The 22,598-nt window shown below is 41.8% G+C and overlaps 3 protein-coding genes across 9 annotated transcripts in view; all 3 read right to left on the reverse strand.

Annotated features, from left to right (window-relative positions):
• Positions 1–720, reverse strand: part of LOC135484450 (heterogeneous nuclear ribonucleoprotein L-like) — a 73,556-nt gene extending 72,836 nt beyond the window's left edge. For 6 of the 7 annotated variants that reach the window (XM_064765925.1, XM_064765929.1, XM_064765928.1 and 3 more), the window contains exon 1: positions 635–720. In XM_064765925.1, the coding sequence (XP_064621995.1) occupies positions 635–712 (78 nt within the window). In that variant the 5' untranslated portion in view covers positions 713–720. Of the gene's footprint in view, positions 1–400; positions 496–634 lie in introns of those variants that run through there. The other variant, XM_064765931.1, reaches the window with a different exon arrangement.
• A 10,901-nt stretch (positions 721–11,621) lies between these two features.
• Positions 11,622–16,439, reverse strand: LOC135484452 (leucine-rich repeat-containing protein 73-like). The gene is made up of 5 exons (XM_064765934.1): positions 16,409–16,439; positions 14,758–15,117; positions 14,297–14,457; positions 13,800–14,023; positions 11,622–13,587 (listed from the first exon to the last, which is right to left on the reverse strand). The coding sequence occupies exons 2-5, from the start codon at positions 15,045–15,047 to the stop codon at positions 12,859–12,861; spliced, it is 1,404 nt and encodes a 467-aa protein (XP_064622004.1). The 5' UTR covers positions 15,048–15,117; positions 16,409–16,439; the 3' UTR covers positions 11,622–12,858.
• A 643-nt stretch (positions 16,440–17,082) lies between these two features.
• On the reverse strand, positions 17,083–21,157 carry LOC135485228 (mitochondrial basic amino acids transporter-like). Its single transcript, XM_064767055.1, has 4 exons — positions 21,023–21,157; positions 20,197–20,240; positions 19,696–19,779; positions 17,083–19,227 (listed from the first exon to the last, which is right to left on the reverse strand). The coding sequence occupies exons 1-4, from the start codon at positions 21,060–21,062 to the stop codon at positions 18,490–18,492; spliced, it is 906 nt and encodes a 301-aa protein (XP_064623125.1). The 5' UTR covers positions 21,063–21,157; the 3' UTR covers positions 17,083–18,489.
• Positions 21,158–22,598: the final 1,441 nt, after the last annotated feature.

Below are 22,598 nucleotides of genomic sequence, written 5' to 3' on the forward strand. Positions count from 1 at the left end.
CTTGAAAGGGACAAAAAGTTTGGTGATTGTGATTGGTATAGTTGCTCACTATTAAATTGTCAATGGTGTCAACAGAGACAGCTATTGTTGGCTGGTAATTGTGACTGATCGTTTGCATTGCAACAAAGACCATTTATTACAATATTTCCGATCTGAATGAAATGAATGGGAGATTGGTGCGTTTTTCACCAATAGTCCCGAAAAAAATTGTCCTGGACGACCATACTCCATAGGCATATAAAGAACGGCCTATAAAGTCTTAAAGAACGTCATCATAAAACACGAAAAATAAAAGACTTTAAAAGTAAACAAAACCTGTGACTGTGAGGAGCTAGAGAAATAGGCCTAGAGCTACATTCCACCTTGAACAACACTACCTGAAAATAAACAATCATATTACCTAGCCCTCAGAGATGTCAGCTTGTGACAACAAGTGTAGCTAGCCACAATGTTATCGTTTTGCACATCGTGATATACGCTTTGTGTACATCCACACACATGGACTGGTGGTCTGCACGAGGAGAGGGGGCAGTGCGTTACAAATCGGCAAATATCACCACGAAATAAGCAGCGATAAAAAATCACTTTGCAGGCATCAATCCGACATATCTGAGGTACAATTCCTATGACATACCATCATCCCAGACTGCACGCCATGGCCATCAGCATCAGTTCTTTGCCGCTTCGAAGCATGCCCGTCGTAACTCGCCATTTTACTTGCTACTTTGATGACCTTGACCCCACGAACGAAACCGCCTAACCCTTTGCTGTTGGAATGGCACCTATTGCGCTATCATCCGTCGCGTTCTTATCGATGAATGACACGATTAGGTATTTATTCCGGGCTTTAGTTTTGCTAGTCTTTTGTTATGTCTGCGTGAAAATGAAAAAATGGTTAGTGTTTTTTGAATTTCCGGTTTGTTTTGGTTACTAAACTGCAATTTTAGTCACTTTCATTGCTCTTCTTTTTAATTATTTGGGTAATTACGATATCTATGTGTTTTCCTATGAATTCATTATGAGCATAAATGTGATGTTGTATTTATTGCATTACCGTTTGTTCAAAATCAAATAATGAAAATAAAGATTAGGGTTATATCAACCAAACAAGTGCAAAGGAAGAGTAAGTTAGTTGACTGATTCTGGTTACTAGACTCAAAATGATTTCAAGTGTTTCAGAATGCAAACCATGGGAATAAAACATCACAGAAACATCAGATCCTAAATCTTTTTCCAAGTTGCTAGCCGTGGTTTGCCAATGAAGATATCAATGCTCACTCCTCATATTTTACCCCTTGCAGAGAGGTAATTAGTGGCCAACTCATATCACCCAGGGGTTGCTGGTAGAAACTGGCGCAGTTAGGGGATTTTTATTCAGAAGCACTACATCATATGAAAATTATTTTATAAGAATATGCCATTCAATGAACCCAAAAGGAAATCCATGTAAAACCTACATAGGTCCAGTTTGCCCACATGGTCCCCATCCGAAAACCCGGGTGCATATTCCACATGGGGTCTGGGTGGGCAAAAGTGGGACCCACACTTACCCACTTGGGACCCACATTAATTGCCCACATGGGTACCCATATGGCTGCCCACCCATATGGCTGCCCACACTATTAGCCATATGGGGCCCATAAATCTTGCTATCTGGGAGGGTATTAGGCAGGTCTTCTGATAACGACAGAGAACAATATATGTGCGGACGTTGGAAAGACCAAGATCCGGGAGATGCTAACACGAGCTGGCCGTTGGTAAGTCGGTCTCCAGTTGTCATGTATAACGACTTCCTTGTGCAGAAAAGCATCCAGCGATATCTGGCCGCAAATGATGAAGCAAGATACAATTTGTAAGGTCTCCTCCCTGGTTGTGACTGCCACAGAGCTAATTCTGCCTCTGTGTGCTCCTTGTCCTCAGAAAGACCATGACACTTTGGTTGTGTAATCGGTTGTGAAGTTGTCACAACCTCCTTCCCCTGACAGAACTCTTACAACTGAAGACAACGCAGAAAAGCAAAGGCAAGAATAATCTTTTACAATTTTCTTCTATATTGACCTCCTGAACATCACATAAAATATAAAGTTGTATCAAGACAGAGTAACTCATCGATCAAAGTACACTTCTCAATTGAGACAACTCCAATACATGTCCTGGCCCAGACTGTGACTGAGACAGAATGGTCAGGTAGTGCACCAAAGGTCCGAGCTAGGCATCACGGAGCGAGTTAGTCCGAGGTTGTGACAGAAGTGTGTCTTTGACCAATACATGTCCTCGTCCCAGACTGTGACTGAGACAGAATAGTCAGGTAGTGACCCAAAGGTCCGAGCCAGGCATCACGGAGCGAGTTAGTCCAATGTTGTGACAGAAGTGTGTCTTTGTCCAATACATGTCCTCGTCCCAGACTGTGACTGAGACAGAATAGTCAGGTAGTGACCCAAAGGTCCGAGCCAGGCATCACGGAGCGAGTTAGTCCAATGTTGTGACAGAAGTGTGTCTTTGTCCAATACATGTCCTCGTCCCAGACTGTGACTGAGACAGAATAGTCAGGTAGTGACCCAAAGGTCCGAGCCAGGCATCACGGAGCGAGTTAGTCCAATGTTGTGACAGAAGTGTGTCTTTGTCCAATACATGTCCTCGTCCCAGACTGTGACTGAGACAGAATAGTCAGGTAGTGACCCAAAGGTCCGAGCCAGGCATCACGGAGCGAGTTAGTCCAATGTTGTGACAGAAGTGGGTCTTTGTCTGATATACGTTCTGGACCAATGCTGTGACTGAGACAGAATGGTCATTTCGCAGCAGGGCATGGGTGAGTTTGTCCTAGGTTGAGACAGAAGTGTGTCTTAGGCTGTGACTGAGACCAAATGATCTGGTGGTGCAGCAAATTTCACAGCTTGGCAACATGGGCTGAACTACAGTCTGCAGGCATGGCAGGAGAGGAAAACAAGAGGCTAAATACATTGAACCAAGTTTCTTTATTCTTTACACTTGTTCAAGAAATACATTTACGCTCGTCTTAATTTGCACTTTTTTCCATTACTGTTTGCTTAATATTGCCCTAGATTCGGCCTGGTTGTGACTGCCTCATCTCTCTCTCCATGTTGACAACTTTGCAGAGCAGCCAAGACTGATTTGGCCTGGCTGTGACTGTCTCATCTCTCTCATCATGTTGTCAGCACGGTGGAGCAGCCAGGACTGTCAAACAGTTGTGTGAGCTCACTATATGCTCACAATCCTGTTAGTAACAAAAAGTAAGTAAAAATGCTGTCCCATTTGGTCCATTTGCCCAGCACCAGAACCCATTTACAAGTGTACATCTGGGTAATGAGGCATGTGTCAAAGAGACCTGCCTGAGTCTGTCACCGACTGTAGGATTCGAACCAGGGACCACTTGACCTCTACTTGAGAATCTGAGCCACTAGTCCATAGTGTGTCATGTAGATTCAAGCTGTACATGGTCTTGCTCTTCGATCTTGTCACGTTACATCCTTGTCCATTGCTCCCCCACAATCATGTAAATGCCCAAATACAGTAGAACCTCTATTAAGGACACCTTCGTGACTGGCAAGTGCTGTCCTTAATAGAGAGGTGTCCTGATTAGAGAGGTCAAATTGAATAGAAACTACCGATTTGGGACCAAAACTAGTGTCCTTTAGAGAGGTGTGCGCTAAGGGAGGTTCCACTGTACTGTATTGAATTCTATTTTCTGTCTTCAGAAAATCTAGAAAGAAGTCAGCCACCAACTGAAGACCTCATCAAAGTTTACCAAAGACTGCAAAGCAGTGTAGAAGAGGAATGGTGGCCTGTTCGAACAGGTATGGACTGCATCGCCACCTGTCATCTCCCTACTCACTCCGATGACCACTTGTCGCTCCTCAACCAGCCCAACTCCATCTATTATTGTACTGTTCCATATTGTTAGGTTGTACATGTATGACAAAGGCATATTGCAAGATCTAAAGCACCTGTTTTATTTAGTCAAGCATCTATATTTAGTCAAGAGTCTATGTTTTATGAATAAAAAAGTTGTGTCCTGTACATTGTTTTCTGTCTTTAGTATTCTGTCTTTGCATCTGCTTTCATTATTTTGTTGCCTTAAAAGAGGGCAACGTTAAGCCTGTGAATTGGTTTGGATGAAGATGACCCTTACGAAAAAGATCTCAGATTCACGATGGTAAAATCGGAATTTACCATGTTCACTATGGTACGTCTGTAAGGTGGATACACTCCGGATGAATAGGATGATGGACTGCCCCGGGAGTCTATATGGGGCGGACAGAACGACGATGGTGCACAACGACCATGACCCAAACAAACCGAGGTAGACTACATGTCCAATCGGACCATGACGAGACTTCTTGAGGACAGTCCCAGGCATAGCAAGGCCATGCCGAAAGTCGGCAGTGAATGTCACTCCTTCAGTCTTTCAAGGATGGATATACGCACAACGACGGTGGATCGGCATGAGCGAGGCCGACAACATTGCCATCTATCGTTTGAACATGCGTCTGTGGTCTCACTCGATCCACAGTTTCATCTTACAATGTATCCATCAGACGTTGACGTCTATGGGCGGTTATTACCACAAAAAAGGACGAGCAGACGAAAACTTGACAAGGACAGACCATAACGAAGACGTTATGTCTTATTTAGTAAAACGAAGACATTATGTACTAAAACAAAGATGTTGAAAAGTGAAACGAAGACATTGTATCTTTAAAAACAAGGACATCCATGCACCATGCTTAAGACCTACATGAGATCGTATCTTTCAAACTTGTCAAAATAAGGACATCAACACGACACGAAGACATCAACACAATTCACGAAGATGTCGACACGACGCGGAGACATCATACAACACGAAGACAACAGATGGCGCTCGCGTACCGTATTTTTGTTATTGCTGTTAGCGACGCAGCACGTGTATGGATGAGCGCGAACAGTCAAGACATGGACGACGAAGATCAGAAACGGAAAATAGGAGCTTTAAGTCGGCCTGCTGGAGCAAAGTACTCTGCTATAAGCCGAGAACTTGACTGTTCGCGCTCATCCATACACGTGCGATATCACGTGAGAAACGAGAAGGATGAGTCTATGATCGAACCACACCTCAATCTTTGCACACATCCTCGTACAACCAGGTAGTGGAGCTGCAGCCTAAGCAAAAGAAGAGGAATCAATTTCAACAAAATATTTCATTGTAAATGTCATGGGCGTCCTCTTCAGAAAATACCAAGTTTGTGTCAAAGACGTTATAAATGTCTTTGTCGTTTCGTAATTGAGAAATGGCATATTGGTGACAACGCCGGTTATGGTCAGTTGAAGACACTTCGGAGGGGGTCTTTCCTCTGACCTCTCCGCAAGGACGGTTACCTCCCTCTTGGCTACACGTGGTTGTAGACCCACGACAGCTTTCGTAGTGTTCAACCAAGTCGGCGTTCTTTTTAGGTTTTGCCGCACCAGCAATGAATCCGTTTATACCATTGTTCAAATTGACCCCTCTTGGTGCATTTGGAATATCTCCAAGGTCAAAGTTCGGATCAGTTTTTTTAGTAATTTTTCTGTCTTTTTCACAAACTTTGCAATCAGGATATTCACCCTGTTCGTCTGATTCTGAACTGTAATCCAAGCCAACAATCTCGCATGGACAATCTGCTATGAGGAACTCTAAATAACTCAGTGCGACATCGAGCTCTACCCTGTCTTCGGCAGACAGTTCCCTCAGCTTTGGCCCGGTCGTCTGCTCAGTCTCGCTCAGTGTTGTCTGCTGGGTCCCTGTCGTATGTTGAAGTTGTCCTTCATGAGCCTTCGCTTCCACAATGAGGCATGTTGCGGTTGGGTTAAGGATGGGGAATTTCGCCTGCCTTTTGCAAATTACAGCGAAACGGTTGGTTAGCTCTGAAAAGTAACGTTAGTTCAGTCAGAATCTGTCTTAGGATCTTTGGTTTCATACGTGCGTTGTATCCAGAAGCCTACGCAAAGGCCCGTTGCTTGAAAATCCTGGTCTAATTGGAATAATTGAACTAACCATTTAGCAGATCAAGTTATTAGTTGCCGGGTTGGTTACCCGCATCAGGTTTCTAATGACAAGCTAATAGGAATGCGTAAACATCCATAATGACGTAAATAGTTTTTTTCAGAACGTCATCAATCATCAGGGGACACTCGTAACAATCAATGCAACTGAGCCAACTGTCTATTTTCGTCCAGTCCATCTGCAATGTAATTAACAATCATGAAAAGACAGATGTTCTGTCGGTATTCGCAATGGGAACCCACAAAGGTCGCATCCGCTCAGTAGTGCATCCATGTCTTTCCTTCGGCCTAAAGAAATGGCCTGCATTGGATGACGACCAGCAGGCATGGACGACTGGACGACTGCTGAAATACACACAGCTGATGTCCGTCATCAGGACATAGAATAGATAAGTCATGATGAGAAGTAATTAGGCCCTATATATACAGAGTCTCCTTCTCGACTTTCAATATATGACCTGTAGGGAACATACACGTACACCCATCCTTTTCGAAGGGCAATGATGGAAGTGGACATTTAAGCTCTTTCTATAGCGCTCTGACAGTAACCCGCCAATCCATTTAATGACGACTTACCACGAATATGATCAAAATTCGTGAGTGTCTTCAGCAGAAGTAGCACCAGCGGTATGCTGGAAACCAATATGGTCCAGGCACAGAAGACGAAGAAGACACGTAAATATGTCGATAAGACGTTATCCTGGTTTACTTCGGTATGTTGATCCAATTCAACAAGAGGTAATACCAACATGACCTTGGCACCAGGCACTGTCTCTTGTGATAGCACCATCATTTCATCTTCTTCATTGACGGGGCCCGGCCACTGCAGGATGGATGGGATGAGCACGGCCAGGAAGATCACACGCATGAGCTTAACTTCATTAATCTCAATCTAAGAGGACTTGGTAGAGTTTGTAGCCACGAGGAACTCCACTTCACACTTTGCAGACGTTGGCAACGTCATGAGGATTCTGTTCCTCGGCAACGTCTATGACGTCAGGTCACTTTCTCATTGATTCACCCACCAAGCAATGCTAATCACGATCTAATCAGGACCAGAGTCTTTATTTGAAGGACTCTGTCAGGACCAAGGACACTGCAACACCAATGCCGTAGATATGCTGGTCACAATCTAATCAGGACCATTGACGCTGCTTCAACGAGGGAATACTGGTGCTTGTAACAACCTAATCTGGATGCTAGTCAAAACCTAATCAGAATCACTGCTTCTCACAGGCGTTCCATATATTATCGGGACCGAAAAGGACACTGATACAGCCAGGCAATACGTACAGATCGATGCTAGTCACAACCTAATCAGGACAAAGGAAACTGATATACCAAGACAACATAGATGCTCGTCACAGCCTTATGAGGACCAAGGACACTGTTACAACCTGACAATATTGATTTCCTGTCATAACCTTACGAGGATCGAGGACAGATACACCCTGACAACATAGATGCTCGTCACAGCCTTATGAGGACCAGGGACACTGTCACAACCTGACAATATTGATTCTCGTCATAACCTTATGAGGATCGAGGACAGATACACCCTGACAACATAGATGCTCGTCACAGCCTTATGAGGACCAGCTGCAGAGACACTGTCACAACCTGACAATATTGATTCTCGTCATAACCTTATGAGGATCGAGGACAGATACACCCTGACAACATAGATGCTTGTCGCAACCTTATAAGGATTGAGGACGCTGTTACACCCAGACATCATGGTTTCTCATCACAACCTTATCAGGACCAAGGTCCTGGCCTGGGGATGGTTTTTGTCCAATGTTGTCAGAAAGGCCAAACCTATCTCACTTCATTGTCCTTGAAGGACCTATCAGGTTATCTACACTTACCATGGAAAAAATCCTTGTCCAGGCATGTTCAAAGGACTGTATTGGTTGGCACTGGTGACCTTGACTACAGACTGTCCAAATTTGGTGATCTTAGCTTGGACAGTTCTTGAGAACTTTCCAACCAACCAGGCAAAGAAGTGTGAGGAAATTTTTTGCCATTGGTCAAACTTGCCAAGGAGGCAAAGGGGTTATATCAAGGATAATGATTTGCCAGGCCAAAGAAATGATGGCTGGTCACAATCTAAATGATCTCCCTGGACCAAGGGGATTACTCATAAGTACCTCGTCCTACGAACTGCTGACAGAACCAACTCTCAGGCTAATGAAAACAAACAAGGGAATTGATCAAGCAGAATAGATTTTATTTAACTTGTAAAGATCACAATTTAACATTATCACAGTTATTTTGTCTGAATCATCCACAAGTGATTCAGCAAATAAATTACTATTCTACCAATATGACAACATGGGATAACATGTTCAGAAAAATAAACTACAAAAACTAAAACAAATAAAATGTTCTTGGCTACATTGTGCAAATGCATACCTCCACCTACTTCTTATAGCAGTAAAAATAAAATCTGACAAAATGAAAAAGAGATTGCTGCTTATAGTTGACAGCTGGTGTAGGTTTTGGGATATCGTACAGCATTATGCAACTTTTCTACAGAAAGACTGAGAAATACAACACAGTGTATAAAAAGAACTAAATATGAGACTTTGGTCTTTATCAACATGATAACACCAAACATCTTGTAGAAACTACCCTAACAGAGACAAATATTTGAGGACACTCGCGACAACTAAAGGAGTTCATGCAAGAACCCAGTAACCAGCTTTTTTGGCAAAATGAAGTTACTTGGTACCATTTTGTTTGGATTGGCTACAACACAGATCTATCGTACTACATCTCTGACTATAACACAGATCTACCGTACTACATCTGACTATCACACAGATCTACCGTACTACATCTGACTATCACACAGATCTACCGTACTACATCTGACTATCACACAGATCTACCGTACACATCTGACTATCACACAGATCTACTACACCTCCCGGAAACAACTGTTATTCACATTAAAAGGAATTTAAACATGTGAGAAATTGAATTCTATTCACTATATGGACATATTCATTCTCAGTTAAACAGCAAACTCAACTGGAACAATACTGAAGAAGCAGCTGCCGCATGAAATCCTTCAATTATCACATAACATCAGATCTGCAGTAAATTGTCTAATTATACATAGCATGTGTGTTTCGATTTACAAGGTTTGAATAGGCTGCTACGACTCATTCCAACTCACCTGAAATATTACAAATCATAGATATCAAATATCACAACATGAATCTTTATACATGTACCGAAACATTATTAAAATCTTAGAAAATAATCAGAAATCGAGACTTAAAAGGAAATTGGTCGGAGGGCCTCATGATGCAAACCTCAGCAGACCATACATGACTCGACATTCCCAAACCTTGGACATGACAAACATACATTATGATGTAGAACTGGTTAGAAAGTTATCAGGATTTTAACAGCGACAACACTTTTTAATTGTAATTTACACATAGAGTGACAGAAATAAGTTGTTAGACAGAGCAGATCTATCGCAGTGAATGAGAGTAAATGCTTTGTCTGCATTGTTTTGGGCTCTGGAGCGTGAACTAGTGGTTTGGTTTCAAACATTTGCGAACAGACTATACCCAAATGGCCATGGCCTCACCATTATTACGGAGATGAATGAAAAATTACCATAAGACAGTAAGACAGTGTAAGAAGAACATAACACATTTGAACTACATCAGCATAAGAAGGTCAGCAGTCTTGGTTATATGAAGGCAAAGTTTCATGCAAACGTAACATAGACAACCGAGATAATTATAGCAGACCTTCTGAAGAATTGGGAGTGATTTCTCCTTTTAATGGTCAGCAGTATAAAGATCTGATGGTTAAACAGCACCACACTGTACATGTAAATGTCCTTCAGCAGTAGAATATATTATGTTTATCATACATTAGTTTTTCAGCTAGACACAGCGATATGACAGCAGGTGTCACTATCTGCACTGAAAGCTTATTTGAAATTTTAAAAGGCCTAAACAGTTTGTAATGGAACATATGTTGAGAGTTGTTTTGACCCCTTGGTGACCACCTGGTTTATATTTGACGCAAATGTTAACACTTTCAGCGCCAATCCATATTTAGCGTACTTTTGGCATACTCTCGGCTACATCTGCCCCCGTCATCAATCTTCGACCCGCCATTGCGCCTATTCGAATGCAGACGATCTTGGCTATAAATAGCACATTGGCTGAACATCATACCATCACCTCAAGCGCTGTATAGTTAAATTGTTTTCCCTATACTGCGCTGCTAGTCGCCTCGAAGACAAAGGGGGAAATTTAAAAATGCGACGTAATATTACGTCGGATGGCTCAACCGTGTGAACCTGCAAGACGTAAAATTACGTCGGATGGCGCTGAAAGTGTTAACAATAAACCCTTTTGGAATAGAAATTGATACCTCACTGTTGGTCTTTGTTGTCTAATAAGTATTGTTACACAGACTTTAAACAATATAGACCTCCTGAGAGGTATCATTTATGACATAAGGTCAATGACTGGCTCCAAAATCATATTCTAGAATAACCTAAAAGTCCAAAATACCAATTTTGAAGGGCAATTTTTCAGAAGGTTAGCTGTAACGTAACACAGGACATGGAGGTGTTAGCTGGTTTCTCCGAACTCACCTCGAGAAATCTGCCTCACCAACTGCACCATAGCTTCAGCTGATAACAAAAGATTTTAGAACAAAACATTACAGGAAATTGACACTCAGAATAGAAGAAAAACGAAGTGACAGAGTTTTATATTGTAAACAAAAGAACTTAAAACCAACAGAATGGCCTTATATTTCAGATTTCTTCTACTAGATGTAAGGAAAGGTAGCCTGATCGCTTTTAAAAAAGTTTAATGTCATTTACAGCACATGCTCAGTGCCCCCCCCCCCCCCCACCCAATTCAATTTCCAACACTGAAGAGCTTACGTCTACCTCTCCCCCTCCTATCAGCTGTCAGCTACCGTCTAGTCTACCAGGAATCTAATATCTAGTTCCAGTTGATTAAGGCCACACTAATATAACACCTTGAATAGTAGGCCCACCTACCAAACTACAAACCTATTTTCCCAATATGGAAAACAGGTAGAAAAAGCCTTGTTTTGTTCGAGTTACATTTATCACATAACAACAGATGGCTACTAATCATCTGTGGGGTAACCTAGACACCAAGATTAGGTCATGATATGGAAATTTGATGTTAAATGTACTTACATGGTATTGTTCACGATATGGTTAACAATGTTTTGTGAGGTGTTCATAACATATTTTTCCCTTCTCTGACAGAGAAAAATGTGCCTCCTCACTCACTATCCAAGGGTAACCGGAAAACAACGACTGACCGACCGACTGACCTACCGTCATATACAGTATCCCTTTTGCTTTTCTATAGCACATGTATCTGTGTAGTGCCCAGCGCAATTCACGTGATGGATTCCGACATAATTGACTGGAGATGCTGCTGTCAGACATGTCGGAATCCATCACGTCCATTGCGCTGGGCGCTACACAGATACATGTGCTATAGAAAAGCGAAAGGGATACTGTATATGACGGTAGGTCGGTAGGTCAGTAGGTCGGTCGGTCGGACGGTCGGTCGGCGTTTTTCCGGTTACCCTATCCAAGGTTTTAAATGTGTGTGGCCTAATGTTATTCATCAAAAACTTATTCATTCATTATGAATTAAACCAAAGACATGAATATGTATGGGATCCACCAAAACCAATCAACTTTTCTATGTTTAACCCTGAATGACCTATGGCGAGATCAGTTGCGAACAGCGTCAGTGACATAAAGAAACTGTATTGTCACCTCCAATGAGAAATCTAATTGGTCAAAAGTGAGCACTCTCATTGTTTCTAAACGAGGGGGCTTCCCCAGAAGTAAAATACTAATTTATTCCTATGGCAATGTTACAATTGTGGGCAAGAAACCTCTTCTACTATACTTGAATCTCCTATTGCACAGTTTGTTTGTTTTCGTTTTGGTTTGAAGCAAAAGTTTTGTCGAGGTCAAGGTGCCTCCGGTCTGTCCAAATATCAGTCAAGTGATGGCAGACGACCTGAAGCCATTTTGGTGGCAAAAATTATGATTTTGCAGTTATGTAATCTGCACTAATATCATCAATATAAAAAAGTTTATGTAAGCCAAGGTGATAAAGTTACAGCAGCAGGACAATTATAGTCTCAGTATGCATTCAGCTCTTTTCAACACTATCATAAGTGCTATAATTGTACTGGGGCTTTAACTGTACCAATTCACCTCACTAATAGTTTTCAGGCCAATGTCCTCTTTTACCCCAGTGCAAACAAATGAAGTCATTAAGCACAAGTGATACCAAGATTGCACGACAACCTTCCCAATTGATATGATAATTATATTCATTGAAATGTTAAGTATTCATTGATGTGTTAATCCAAATTCCAAAGGATATTATCAGGGACGACCTGCTCAGCAATAGACAATAGACTACCACATGTACATGCTAATCACATTCTAACATTTCCCTCCCAGTTTATAACATTGTGAAAATTCTAAATGTAGGTTTTGATTAATTCCAACTGAAGCCGATTGAGAAAACGGCAAATGAGGATGAGTGAACACGAATACCCAGCATTAAAAGATGATTCCACGACAGCGGCAAACCATCATGGTTTCCATCACTACACAGCCTTTGTGATCAGTTACATTCGGGATCAGTTTACCCAAGATACAATATCATACAGTGAAATTTAATTCAACGCCTGGGAAAACTGTGTGGTTCCCCCCCCCGCATTTACCTGTGGTTTCCCCCCCCCCAGTGGAAACCAACCTTTACACTAATGATGCATCATACAGTAACTACCATTAGATCCCCTGTTTACAATAATCTGTGTCCTAATGACATCATATTGCTGTGGCACCGGCACTTCTCTCAGCAGGTCACCACTCCCCTCGTCAACATCATCTTCTTCAGAATCTTGTTCCTTAGCTTTTTTCTCCAACTCCGTATAAAACTCGGATGCAGTATCTTCCAAATGTCCTGAGTTTGTCATCTGTATTTCTTCAGCTTCGTGTACAATGAATGTTGCATCAGTGTCAGTCTCATCATCAGTCCCTGCAGCAGACGACATTCCACTCTCATCACTCTCATCCAAATCCTGCGGCGCTGAACAGTTCACATTTGCGCGTTCAGCTTCAATCTCATCCCCATCTTCATCCTCATCCCCAGGTTCTACCGAGACTGACCCATCCCCATTCTTACCTTCTTGTTCTTGCTTCTGTGCCATAGGCACTGTCTTCCGCGACCCATCTTCCTGATTCAACGCATCAACCAAAAGCGATATCGCATCTGACTTGAGCTCATCCTGTTCCCGGGTCACAGGTGGCTCCCCCTGGTCTGATTCAGACATCCTACCAGTCGAGTCTGGTGAATCCCCTTTATCACCTGGAGAACCACCAATCAGACAACGCGTTATCTTATCTAAGGTCCTCGCTTTTATTTTGTTGCCCGTTAGATTCACATTATTCAGCCGGTTTGGAAAGTTCTGAATCAGGTGAAGAATTATCTGAAATCAAAAACATTCACATGATTATGAAATTATCGAGTCACTGAATGCAATCGACTTTGGTTGAAAATGATGTTGTCACTGAATCCAAGTAGTCTTCTCCCTGGCTTTTGAAATGAACGCATCATAAAAATATACGACCAGCAACAAGAAGATTCCTCCTAGGTGTCAGGAATTCAAAGTGAAAATAGGATCAACAATCTCTCAAGTACCTGAGCTCCATGTTCAGTTATCCCAGTGCACTCCAAGTCTACTATCTCCACTGTTTTACACGATGCCAGCGCGACAGCCAAACACCCAGCACCATAGTTACCGAGACTATTGTAGTCGAGGTACATGGCCTTCATGGAGCTGCTTGCCGACATGGCAATAAATAACTTCGCCCATCCTCTTGATGTGATACTAGGGTTACCACTTAGGCTCAGTTCCTTCAAACCTGAAATCAGAGAGGTTGCTTTAATCACTGCAATTTCTTGCAAGGACAAACATCACTGCATGACTGAGCCTGCCTGCAATACCCTTACAACTTAAGTTTTTACCTGATCTTAACTCAAGTGGAAGTCATCAGGGCCCAGTTGCCTAATCAGCGTTAGCGACAATAAGGCCTTATTTTATCAAGGCGTTATCTTCTTCAGTAAATCTCATTTACAATAGTTGCAATTTACCCACTCTTGTGAAAATATGTACTCTTAAAGGGGCTTAGCAGTACCTGATTTAGCACCATCTGGTGGAAGGAGATCACAGATCATCTCAAGGCCATAGTCCCCTAGTTCGCAGTCGCCCAAGTCGAGAGATATCATGCTTGGGTGGGCAGCTAGGGCCTTCATTAACACTGCCATATTCTCATCCCCAAGGGGTGAACCATGTAGACTGAAACGAGACACAAAATGCCTTTTTACTGCTGCAACAATCACTTCTGTGTGTGGAAGAGTTGTCAGTTGAAAACTATCATCTATTTTTCCCAGTAATTAGTACATTGTGTTCAAATATCCTGGATACAAGAATTCATGTCTTTTTAGAACCTCCTTTAAGGGAGATGGGGTTATTTTTTATTGCATGTGCAAACTGAATCATTTTATGTCTGCCAGAATAATGAGGCAAACGTAAATGTACAAATCTTCTTCAACATCAAGAGCTTTTAGTTTCATTCACCTGGATACATGTACTTACAAAAGGGCCGTCACAGACCGATTCTTATTCAAGGCTTTAGCCAACATTGCAACTCTATCTGGAGTGGTCACAACTCCAACATTCAAGTTCAACTGAAGCAATGATTTGCATCGTGAGACACCCCGCATCAACTGGTGAAAGTCTTCATCTTGGACATCACATTCCCGCAGCGAAAGTATCCGTAAATTATGCGACCTTAACGATGAACAGATGTCTTTTGCCTCCAGATGTGTGAGGGTTTCTCGGCACAACTGTACTGTCCCGATCATCGATTTGCTGGTGGGCTTCATATCTTGCTCTTCCTACTGAATAGTTCACATCATTGGATCATTTTCTTTGCCATCGGATCAAGGAAACAGCCTGCAATTTAAGGATGGTATTGGACATGTAATGATTTTGGATCTTTCAGAAATTCATCCTTGTTGTGCTGGAGAGACCGCTGATTGATATAATGTCACTGCAACTGGACGTAAAGCTCTTTTCGTGTTGGAAGTGATATGATGTTGTGCTGAAGAGCGATGATGTCACAGTATGCCCCCAGATGTTGTCATCCTGAGTAGGCAATGCGTGGAAAATATCTGTTTGCACTATTTTATTTATATTAGACAAAATTTGGAAATAAGGCTCAGAACTATATTTGTATGCACATCTCTCAACAAGCTAAGTTTGGCTGCACAGGCCTAGAACGTGTACCTGGCATAAATCCAATGAGGCCCTTCTAGTGACATTTACATTGCAAATACAGAAGTTTGATAAAAGGGTTGACCAGAATTGCTTGTGTTTGACCATGGTTTAAATCACAATCCTCAACAATACACATGTACATAGTATTATTACCAATCACTAATACCCTTATCCAAAGTAAATAAACCATGATGTGGACATGTAGAGAAAGAGCTTCAAATCAAGAGTGTCCGTCGGAACCAGAATTTTATCAGTTCGTCACAAATTTAACCAAAGTCACTGCTGCCTTGGCAGTCAGTGCCCCAAAAAAGGCCTTGCTTTCACACATCTTCTTTCATTTACACCCAATGGCCTTTATCCCCTGGGGCCTCTAAAATTTAATTTCACATTTTCCAATACCATTACTTAAGGCTTGAATGTCTCCAAAATGGGTCTCCTATAAATCTTTGGACATAGCTGTGCTCATACTCAGGGAAGTATATTTGACCTGTCAGCTTAATTCTATCAACCTGACGAAGGAAGGTAATAAGTCAGGTGTTCTGTCTCCCCGAGCCGAGGGCCTATTCAGTGCCCCCCTTCTTTCACTTTTGACTTTCAGAGGCAAAATTCAACGCCCCAACCATGTGAGAACCACACCATAGCCTACCATGACTAGTTGAAGAGCAAGGCCTTTGGCAAGCTATAACTGAACTGAATCTTACAACACTACTAAATACAATGTATTCATCTAAAACAGCAACTAGCATGTGCACTACTGTACAGTCAGTGCGAGTGCAGTGGTGTAGGCCTCTAGTCTAAGGCTGAATAAATATGTGACTTCCACGGTTATCTATAGCAAATCTTTGCAGTTTTTATCTGAGAAATACCATGCTTTGAATGTATGGTGTGTTACCGAACATATGACATCTTTTTGAAGCATGACTTGGTTCAGCTGGGCAAGAAATCAGGAAGAACAAGCCTGACCTACCTGCAAATGACCATGTTGGCTCCGTTTCCAGTGACGCTTATTAGGGCTATTTATAGAGCGGGAAATGTAAGGTGGCCTGTGAGGAATCATTGCGTATTTTTGAGGGGGTCATCTCATAGGTTTTCCTATGTTGTCATGTCGCGTCAATTCTTCCTGTCATATGCGGCCTTAATATGAAAATTACTCATATTGTCTGACAGAGCATTATATATTGCCGGTTTAAATTGTATCACGACTAATGATGGGCCACTAGATAACCAGGATTTAACCGCCATCTCTCGAAATATTATCAGAATAATGAAAAACATTTTAATTGAATTGAATGAATAATCACTTACAAATCTATTAATTCACCAACATCCTTTTCAAACCACTAAATAACATGATTGATGTGGGTAGGATGGTATGAGTGCTATCTATATCACCTGTCCTTCAGTGATGACCATGTACAATTGACCATGCACCATACTATTAACTATAGTATCTGCTGCTTAAAAGTTTCAGATGAAAAATAAAACAATTTTTTGCATTTTCGATCTGAAATCACCCAAATTCAGAGTGCCATTTTCTCCTGGAACAGACTCTAGGATATCTGTCGCAACCAGGATCTTAGAAATAATACGTGTTGTCTGCAAGCAATTCCTCCTGCGGATCATAAATTAACAGGAAAAGACTTTTCCGAAATAATTTAGATTTATTTCATACATGACTGTAACCTACATGACCAAAATTAGGCTTCTTTAGAAGTAATGATCACTGACCTTCGGGGTTGCTTTGCAAATGAAAGTTTGGTTTTTCTTAACCCAACAAAATTTCAAGGTAAGAAATTTGCAAACCAAGTTAAAAAATGTTTTCTTCATCGTAGCCCTTTGAAGAGGGGGGGAGGGGACAGGGGCTGATTTTTTCCTAATGGATATTTTCAAATGTTACTTGGCATATTTGAAGATATATATGAAAAAGAAATAATCTGAAGATTTCACTGAAATTTATCGAGAAAAAGAAATGTGGATGTGAAAATTATCTTGGGTCCAAAAATTAGATTAAGGAAAAACCTAACTTTGAAGATTTTTGCCAGTCGCCCAAAGGACAGTGACATTTACTAATATGAAGCCGACAAAAGGAGTGTTTAAAATACAGTAGAACCTCTCTTTTGAGGACACCATTGGGACTGACAAGTGCTGTCCTTTATAGAGAGGTGTCCTGATTAGAGAGGTCAAATTGAATGGAAACAACCAATTTGGGACCAAAACTGTCCTGAATAGAGAGGTTGTCCTTAAAAGAGAGGTGTCCACTAAGGGTGGTTCCACTGTATATCATATGGCAGAAACAGATGGTGTCTGTGTCTGTTTCGTTAATATTCATTACATGCTTTATAGCTCACCATCACCATGAAAGATTAGCTCACCCTCACCATGGTGTCCAATTTAACAAAGATGGAGGTCAATTGACTTTTTCTGTACCGTAGTATATAAGAAGTAGCCCATTGGTCTCACACCTGCATCAAATACACAATTTCATACAAACATTATACATTATACCTGTACCAAAACTTCAGGCCAGTTTACATCTTTGCAGCAAGCCCACAAAATTCCTCTCTACATTCTTATATACAGAATTTCTTCCTGGATGGATTTAACCAGTTATGAAGGAGACATTGTCACGAAATTATCACAGATGAATAACTAATTAGTGAACAAGCCTACGGCAGCAGAATGGTCCTTATGTCTCCTAAAAAAGCTGTGGTTTGTGATGTAATCGATGATCACCACCTCACTAAACAACGTAAATTGATTATGCCCACTTCGGACAGCCTGCACATTTGCTGTTCACATATAGAAGATCAGTGTCAAATTAAACATGATATTTTTTGTTAATTAACATGCATCAAAACTGTCACTCAAAATCTTAATCACATTCTCCTATCATTTTGCAGAAACATGTGCAAGTGGTAACACTGAATGAAAGTAAGTCAACACCAGCCTCCAAATTACCACCTTTTTTCTGCGCAGCGTGTTCTATTTTCTAGGCGGGGAAAGGGCTACAATAACCAATACCACTTTACTTTATTCCCACTGAAATATTTACAAATAAGCACTCTCTTGCACCACATCAGCTAAAGTCAGATTGTCATCATTGTTAACTTTTGCCCATTCAAGAAATATTTCAACAGTCACGAAGGTCACAGCGTTCACTGGAAATGCCCTGAGCAATGTTGAATTTATTCCTCTGAAGAAACCTCGAGGTCCTTCAGAATTATATGATTTCTTTATACAGTCTATAGCACCACTGTACATAGGGCGTGCATTCACTCCATCAGCTTGGATCCTAGATTTCACTAAGTCTATAGGATATGTTGAAATCCAAGAAAAAACCCCAGCGAATCCTCCTGCAAAAAGCATGACATATATACTTTTTTCCATTTTCGGGTCCACAGGGGAGAACTTGTCACAAAGGTATTTATAACAAACAAAATATGATGAGAAACCTGGAATTTCCCTGCATATAGTCAGCGTTAATCCCCTGAAGAGACTTTTCACTCCTTCAGCTTTGTACATTTTACATAGACAGTCAAAAGGTCCTTTGAATTTTTGTTCTCCTAATGATGCTCCCTGCACCTGAACCCGTGTCTTTGCAAGTTCCATTGGACTACATATAAACGATTGCACAAAGCCTGCAGAGGCACCAGATATCGCCTGTGACGTCAGTGTGTTCGGATTAGTTAATCTCCGCGATACATTGCCCTGAACACCAAATACAACTGCATTGATGAAAGCAAGTCCATATAGCGGAGATGCCATACCCCTGTACAATCCATGAGCCTGAAGAAAAAGTACAATATCTACAAACCAGTATAAAACTAGTGGTGAATGAGACTCAATGAGTTTAAAAGACAATTCGCCCTCTTTGGCTCTAGAACTATGACTACGGACATCCAAGGACAGGTCGTTTGCAAATTCCTGGACAATCATTGCCAAGGGCAACTGTAGCCATGAACAAGCCATCTCAGGATAATTGTTGTCGAGAACAAGTCATCCCAGGACAATTTGTCACCAAAAGCAAATCATTACAGGATAATTATCACCCAGAACAAGTCATCCCAGAAACACTGTCACCAAGAAGAACTCATCTCCCCATGAAAGTTTGCCTAGAAGATGCTGAGGATGAATTGTTCAACTTAAACTGTTCATCATTTAATTTCAAACAAAACCATCCATCCATCTGCATCCGAGAATGCAGAGCCGGAAAAAGATGTCTATAAATATTATATAACCACAAGTTCTACTTACTGTCTCTTTCTGTACGATTTTTCGAAAGCAATCGAACGTGCCTCGGTACAACTTGGCACCTGGACTCTGGGTCTGCAGGCGAACCTAAATTGAAAGCATATGATATATTCACAACACTTGACATTTTTGATCATGAAAATGTTATTGTTGGCTCGAATGGCCTGAAATTTGCAGGTTAGACAAGTCATTATATGGGCAATGGCATGGTATTAACCCAAAATAATGGGCGTGGCACATGTCTCATTTTGCGATGAAACTTCCATTTCATTCACATACCACTGGAAAATAGATTCCTTTGCCCTTGCCTGCATCATTCATGAGCCAATGTCTATACCACAAAGTCAAAGCAGGGAAATTTAATGTTTTGCTGCACATTTTTAGTTTAAAAGCTACGTCCCAGTTCCTAATTAGTAAATTACAATAAAAACAGGAGAAAGTCTCTCAATCTGAAACCATCAGGAATGAAAACAAAGAATCAATGACGAATTTTCCATTATTTACCTTGACTGTATCAAAAGGATGACCAACAATTACAGCAGCACAACCTGAAACGATTTTTTTGTACATCATTTACATTATTAAAGTCACACTGAACTGAAAAGTTCAAAAAGTTCAAGAGCGTGATGAACTTTTACTTTTTTAGGCCTGCCTCAGGACAAAAAGTACTCTTGTACCAGAGAAGATACATTTTCACAGGACTACAGAAGAGTGGCGACCACCATTTTTTGGGGTCAGTGCCTCAGAACTGCCAATCTGGCACAACTTGTCATGAGGTGATTGGCCACACGGAGACAAAGCTCTGGGGATCAAAGGAGAGTCCCCCCTGTCGAGAGACATCTCCCAGGGTCACCCAGAAATTTAGTAATTTACAACATGAAGTACATTGACATGAATACAAAGTCCCCCAGGCACAAAAGACAAACTGCTCTTTGCAATTGATTCCTTTAGGTTTTTGGGTGGATTTTGGGGCGGGGCCTTCGGCCAAGTTTGTGCACCATATAGACCTAAATATATCAATAACAACTTCCTGTCAGTGTCACCTAGCTGTGCCTGTGCCACGTTGACATTGACGTGACAGTACTCAACCCCGGACGGAATTGACAGCTTTGTTGGGGTTAGGTTGGTTATTATGCATCATCGAGACACAGACGAGTGTTCAGATAATTAGGCCTACCATACCTACCTGAGTACCAGATGCCGGTAGGCCTACTACATGTATGTAGGCTACTATATTATAATACTACATGCGACAGACTTGACAAACGACGTACGTAACGCTTGAAATGGCTTAAGCTACAGTTGCATGCTTAATATAGGCAGGCCTCACCTCCAAAACATCCAGCAATGAAGTCAATGTAATTTTCCATCCTTTCAGCAGTCCGTCTCTTGAGTTAAAACACTCCTCTGTGACTTCATCCCGGTACTTCATATAGAACAATCACGGAGACTCGACATGACAGAGTCTGGTCAGCCAGGCGAATGTCCCGCGTCAAAACTTCGAGTGATGAAGGCAATGACGACATCAACGATCCAGCGGGTGATCCAGGCGGTGAGCAGGAGAGAGAAAGTACGTCATCGAGCCGATTCAGGGACCATCTCAGAACACTTTTGTCAAACAGCTTTGTCATGTTGATTGTCGGCCAATGAGACAGTAGTGCACCATATCTCTTCTGGATGTGCCCTCTCCTTCATAGCTTGCCACATTGCCAGAGATTGTACCAAGTCTTTGCTGGATGTGCCATGCCCCTTCACTATGCGTACTCTGTCTGATCTAGATGTGTACTCTCCCAACGTAGTGCACAGTGTTTCTACAGGGTGGGTCTTGTCTCCACTCTTAGGAAAAATGTGTCTCATCTTCACATGGTGAATACCTGATCATTTTCATAAAGAGATTGCATGAAATCAGATTACCAGACCTGAAAAGACAGCAGATACTGCAATGACCAAACCATAAAATGCTGCCACAACTAGACCTGATAATACAGCATATGCTGTCACAACCAGACCTGATAGACAGGAGATGCTGGCACAACCAGACCTGATGAGATTGCAGATGCTGCCACAACCAGACCTGATGAGATTCACCATGGTGAGCATGGTAAACTCTGATTTCACCATGGTGAACACTGAATTCACCATGGTGAATCCCTGATCATTTTTGTAAGGGGGGGCTTTTAGGTTTGCTGTACAAGGTCTGCTGCTGTGAATTATGTTGCATCTTGACACAAGGCGAGACTTAGGCTGACGTTACATAGGCCTCATTCGTTCACTTCCCACATGTCACGTTCCAGCTTTACTTAACGTTCCTCGGTGAATGCACGGCCTTGTGGCATGCATTCAGTGAGGAACGAACGCATTAAGGGGAACGTGACATGTGGGAAGTGAACGAATGAGGCCTATGTAACGTCAGCCTTATGGAGGGTTTGGACTGTGTCAGTTAATGATCCAGTATATCTTTGGAGACAGGTGCAGGCCAAGAGTTTGAGAGTTTCATAAATATGAATCTACAGCAGGACATCAAATGGATGACATCTGTGGTGAGTCTTACTTTATTTTTGCCAACAGACCCTGATGGACTTCCTCTCAGTCAAGAAGACAAGGTTTGAATTGGTCGGCTATTGGACAATGCAGCTGGAGGCATGCAATCAATTTGATGAAGGCCTTTCCCTGCTGACAAATTTGATCACTATTGAATCTCCCATAATAACTCTTTGCCTGCCAAACTCGTTCTAGAACGACTGCAACTTCCCACCCGTTTCCTGCCAAAATCGTTCCAGAACGAAATTATTAGTTCTCCGTCATAACACCAGAGGTCATGTCGGTACTGAACCAGGAAATGGTTTGATGTGTTGGGCTCCCATGCAGACGATGGTCTGCTCATTCTATGCATGCATTTCGTTAAT

The sequence above is a fragment of the Lineus longissimus genome, chromosome 3 (genome assembly GCF_910592395.1).
Source record: "Lineus longissimus chromosome 3, tnLinLong1.2, whole genome shotgun sequence".
NCBI lineage: Eukaryota > Metazoa > Nemertea > Pilidiophora > Heteronemertea > Lineidae > Lineus > Lineus longissimus.

Bases quoted from the DNA above. Each gene is read 5' to 3' on its own strand.
- LOC135484452 (XM_064765934.1), bottom strand. From the start codon at position 15,047: ATGAAGCCCACCAGCAAATCGATGATCGGGACAGTACAGTTGTGCCGA. The intron at 14,458-14,757 runs GTAAGTACATGT...GTCTCGTTTCAG, and splicing joins CGGTCTGTGACGGCCCTTTT to TCTACATGGTTCACCCCTTG. The intron at 13,588-13,799 runs GTACTTGAGAGA...TTTTGATTTCAG, and splicing joins TAACTGAACATGGAGCTCAG to ATAATTCTTCACCTGATTCA.
- LOC135485228 (XM_064767055.1), bottom strand. From the start codon at position 21,062: ATGGAAAATTACATTGACTTCATTGCTGGATGTTTTGGAG. The intron at 20,241-21,022 runs GTGAGGCCTGCC...AAATCGTTTCAG, and splicing joins CATTGCTGGATGTTTTGGAG to GTTGTGCTGCTGTAATTGTT. The intron at 19,780-20,196 runs GTAAATAATGGA...CTTTCAATTTAG, and splicing joins ATCCTTTTGATACAGTCAAG to GTTCGCCTGCAGACCCAGAG.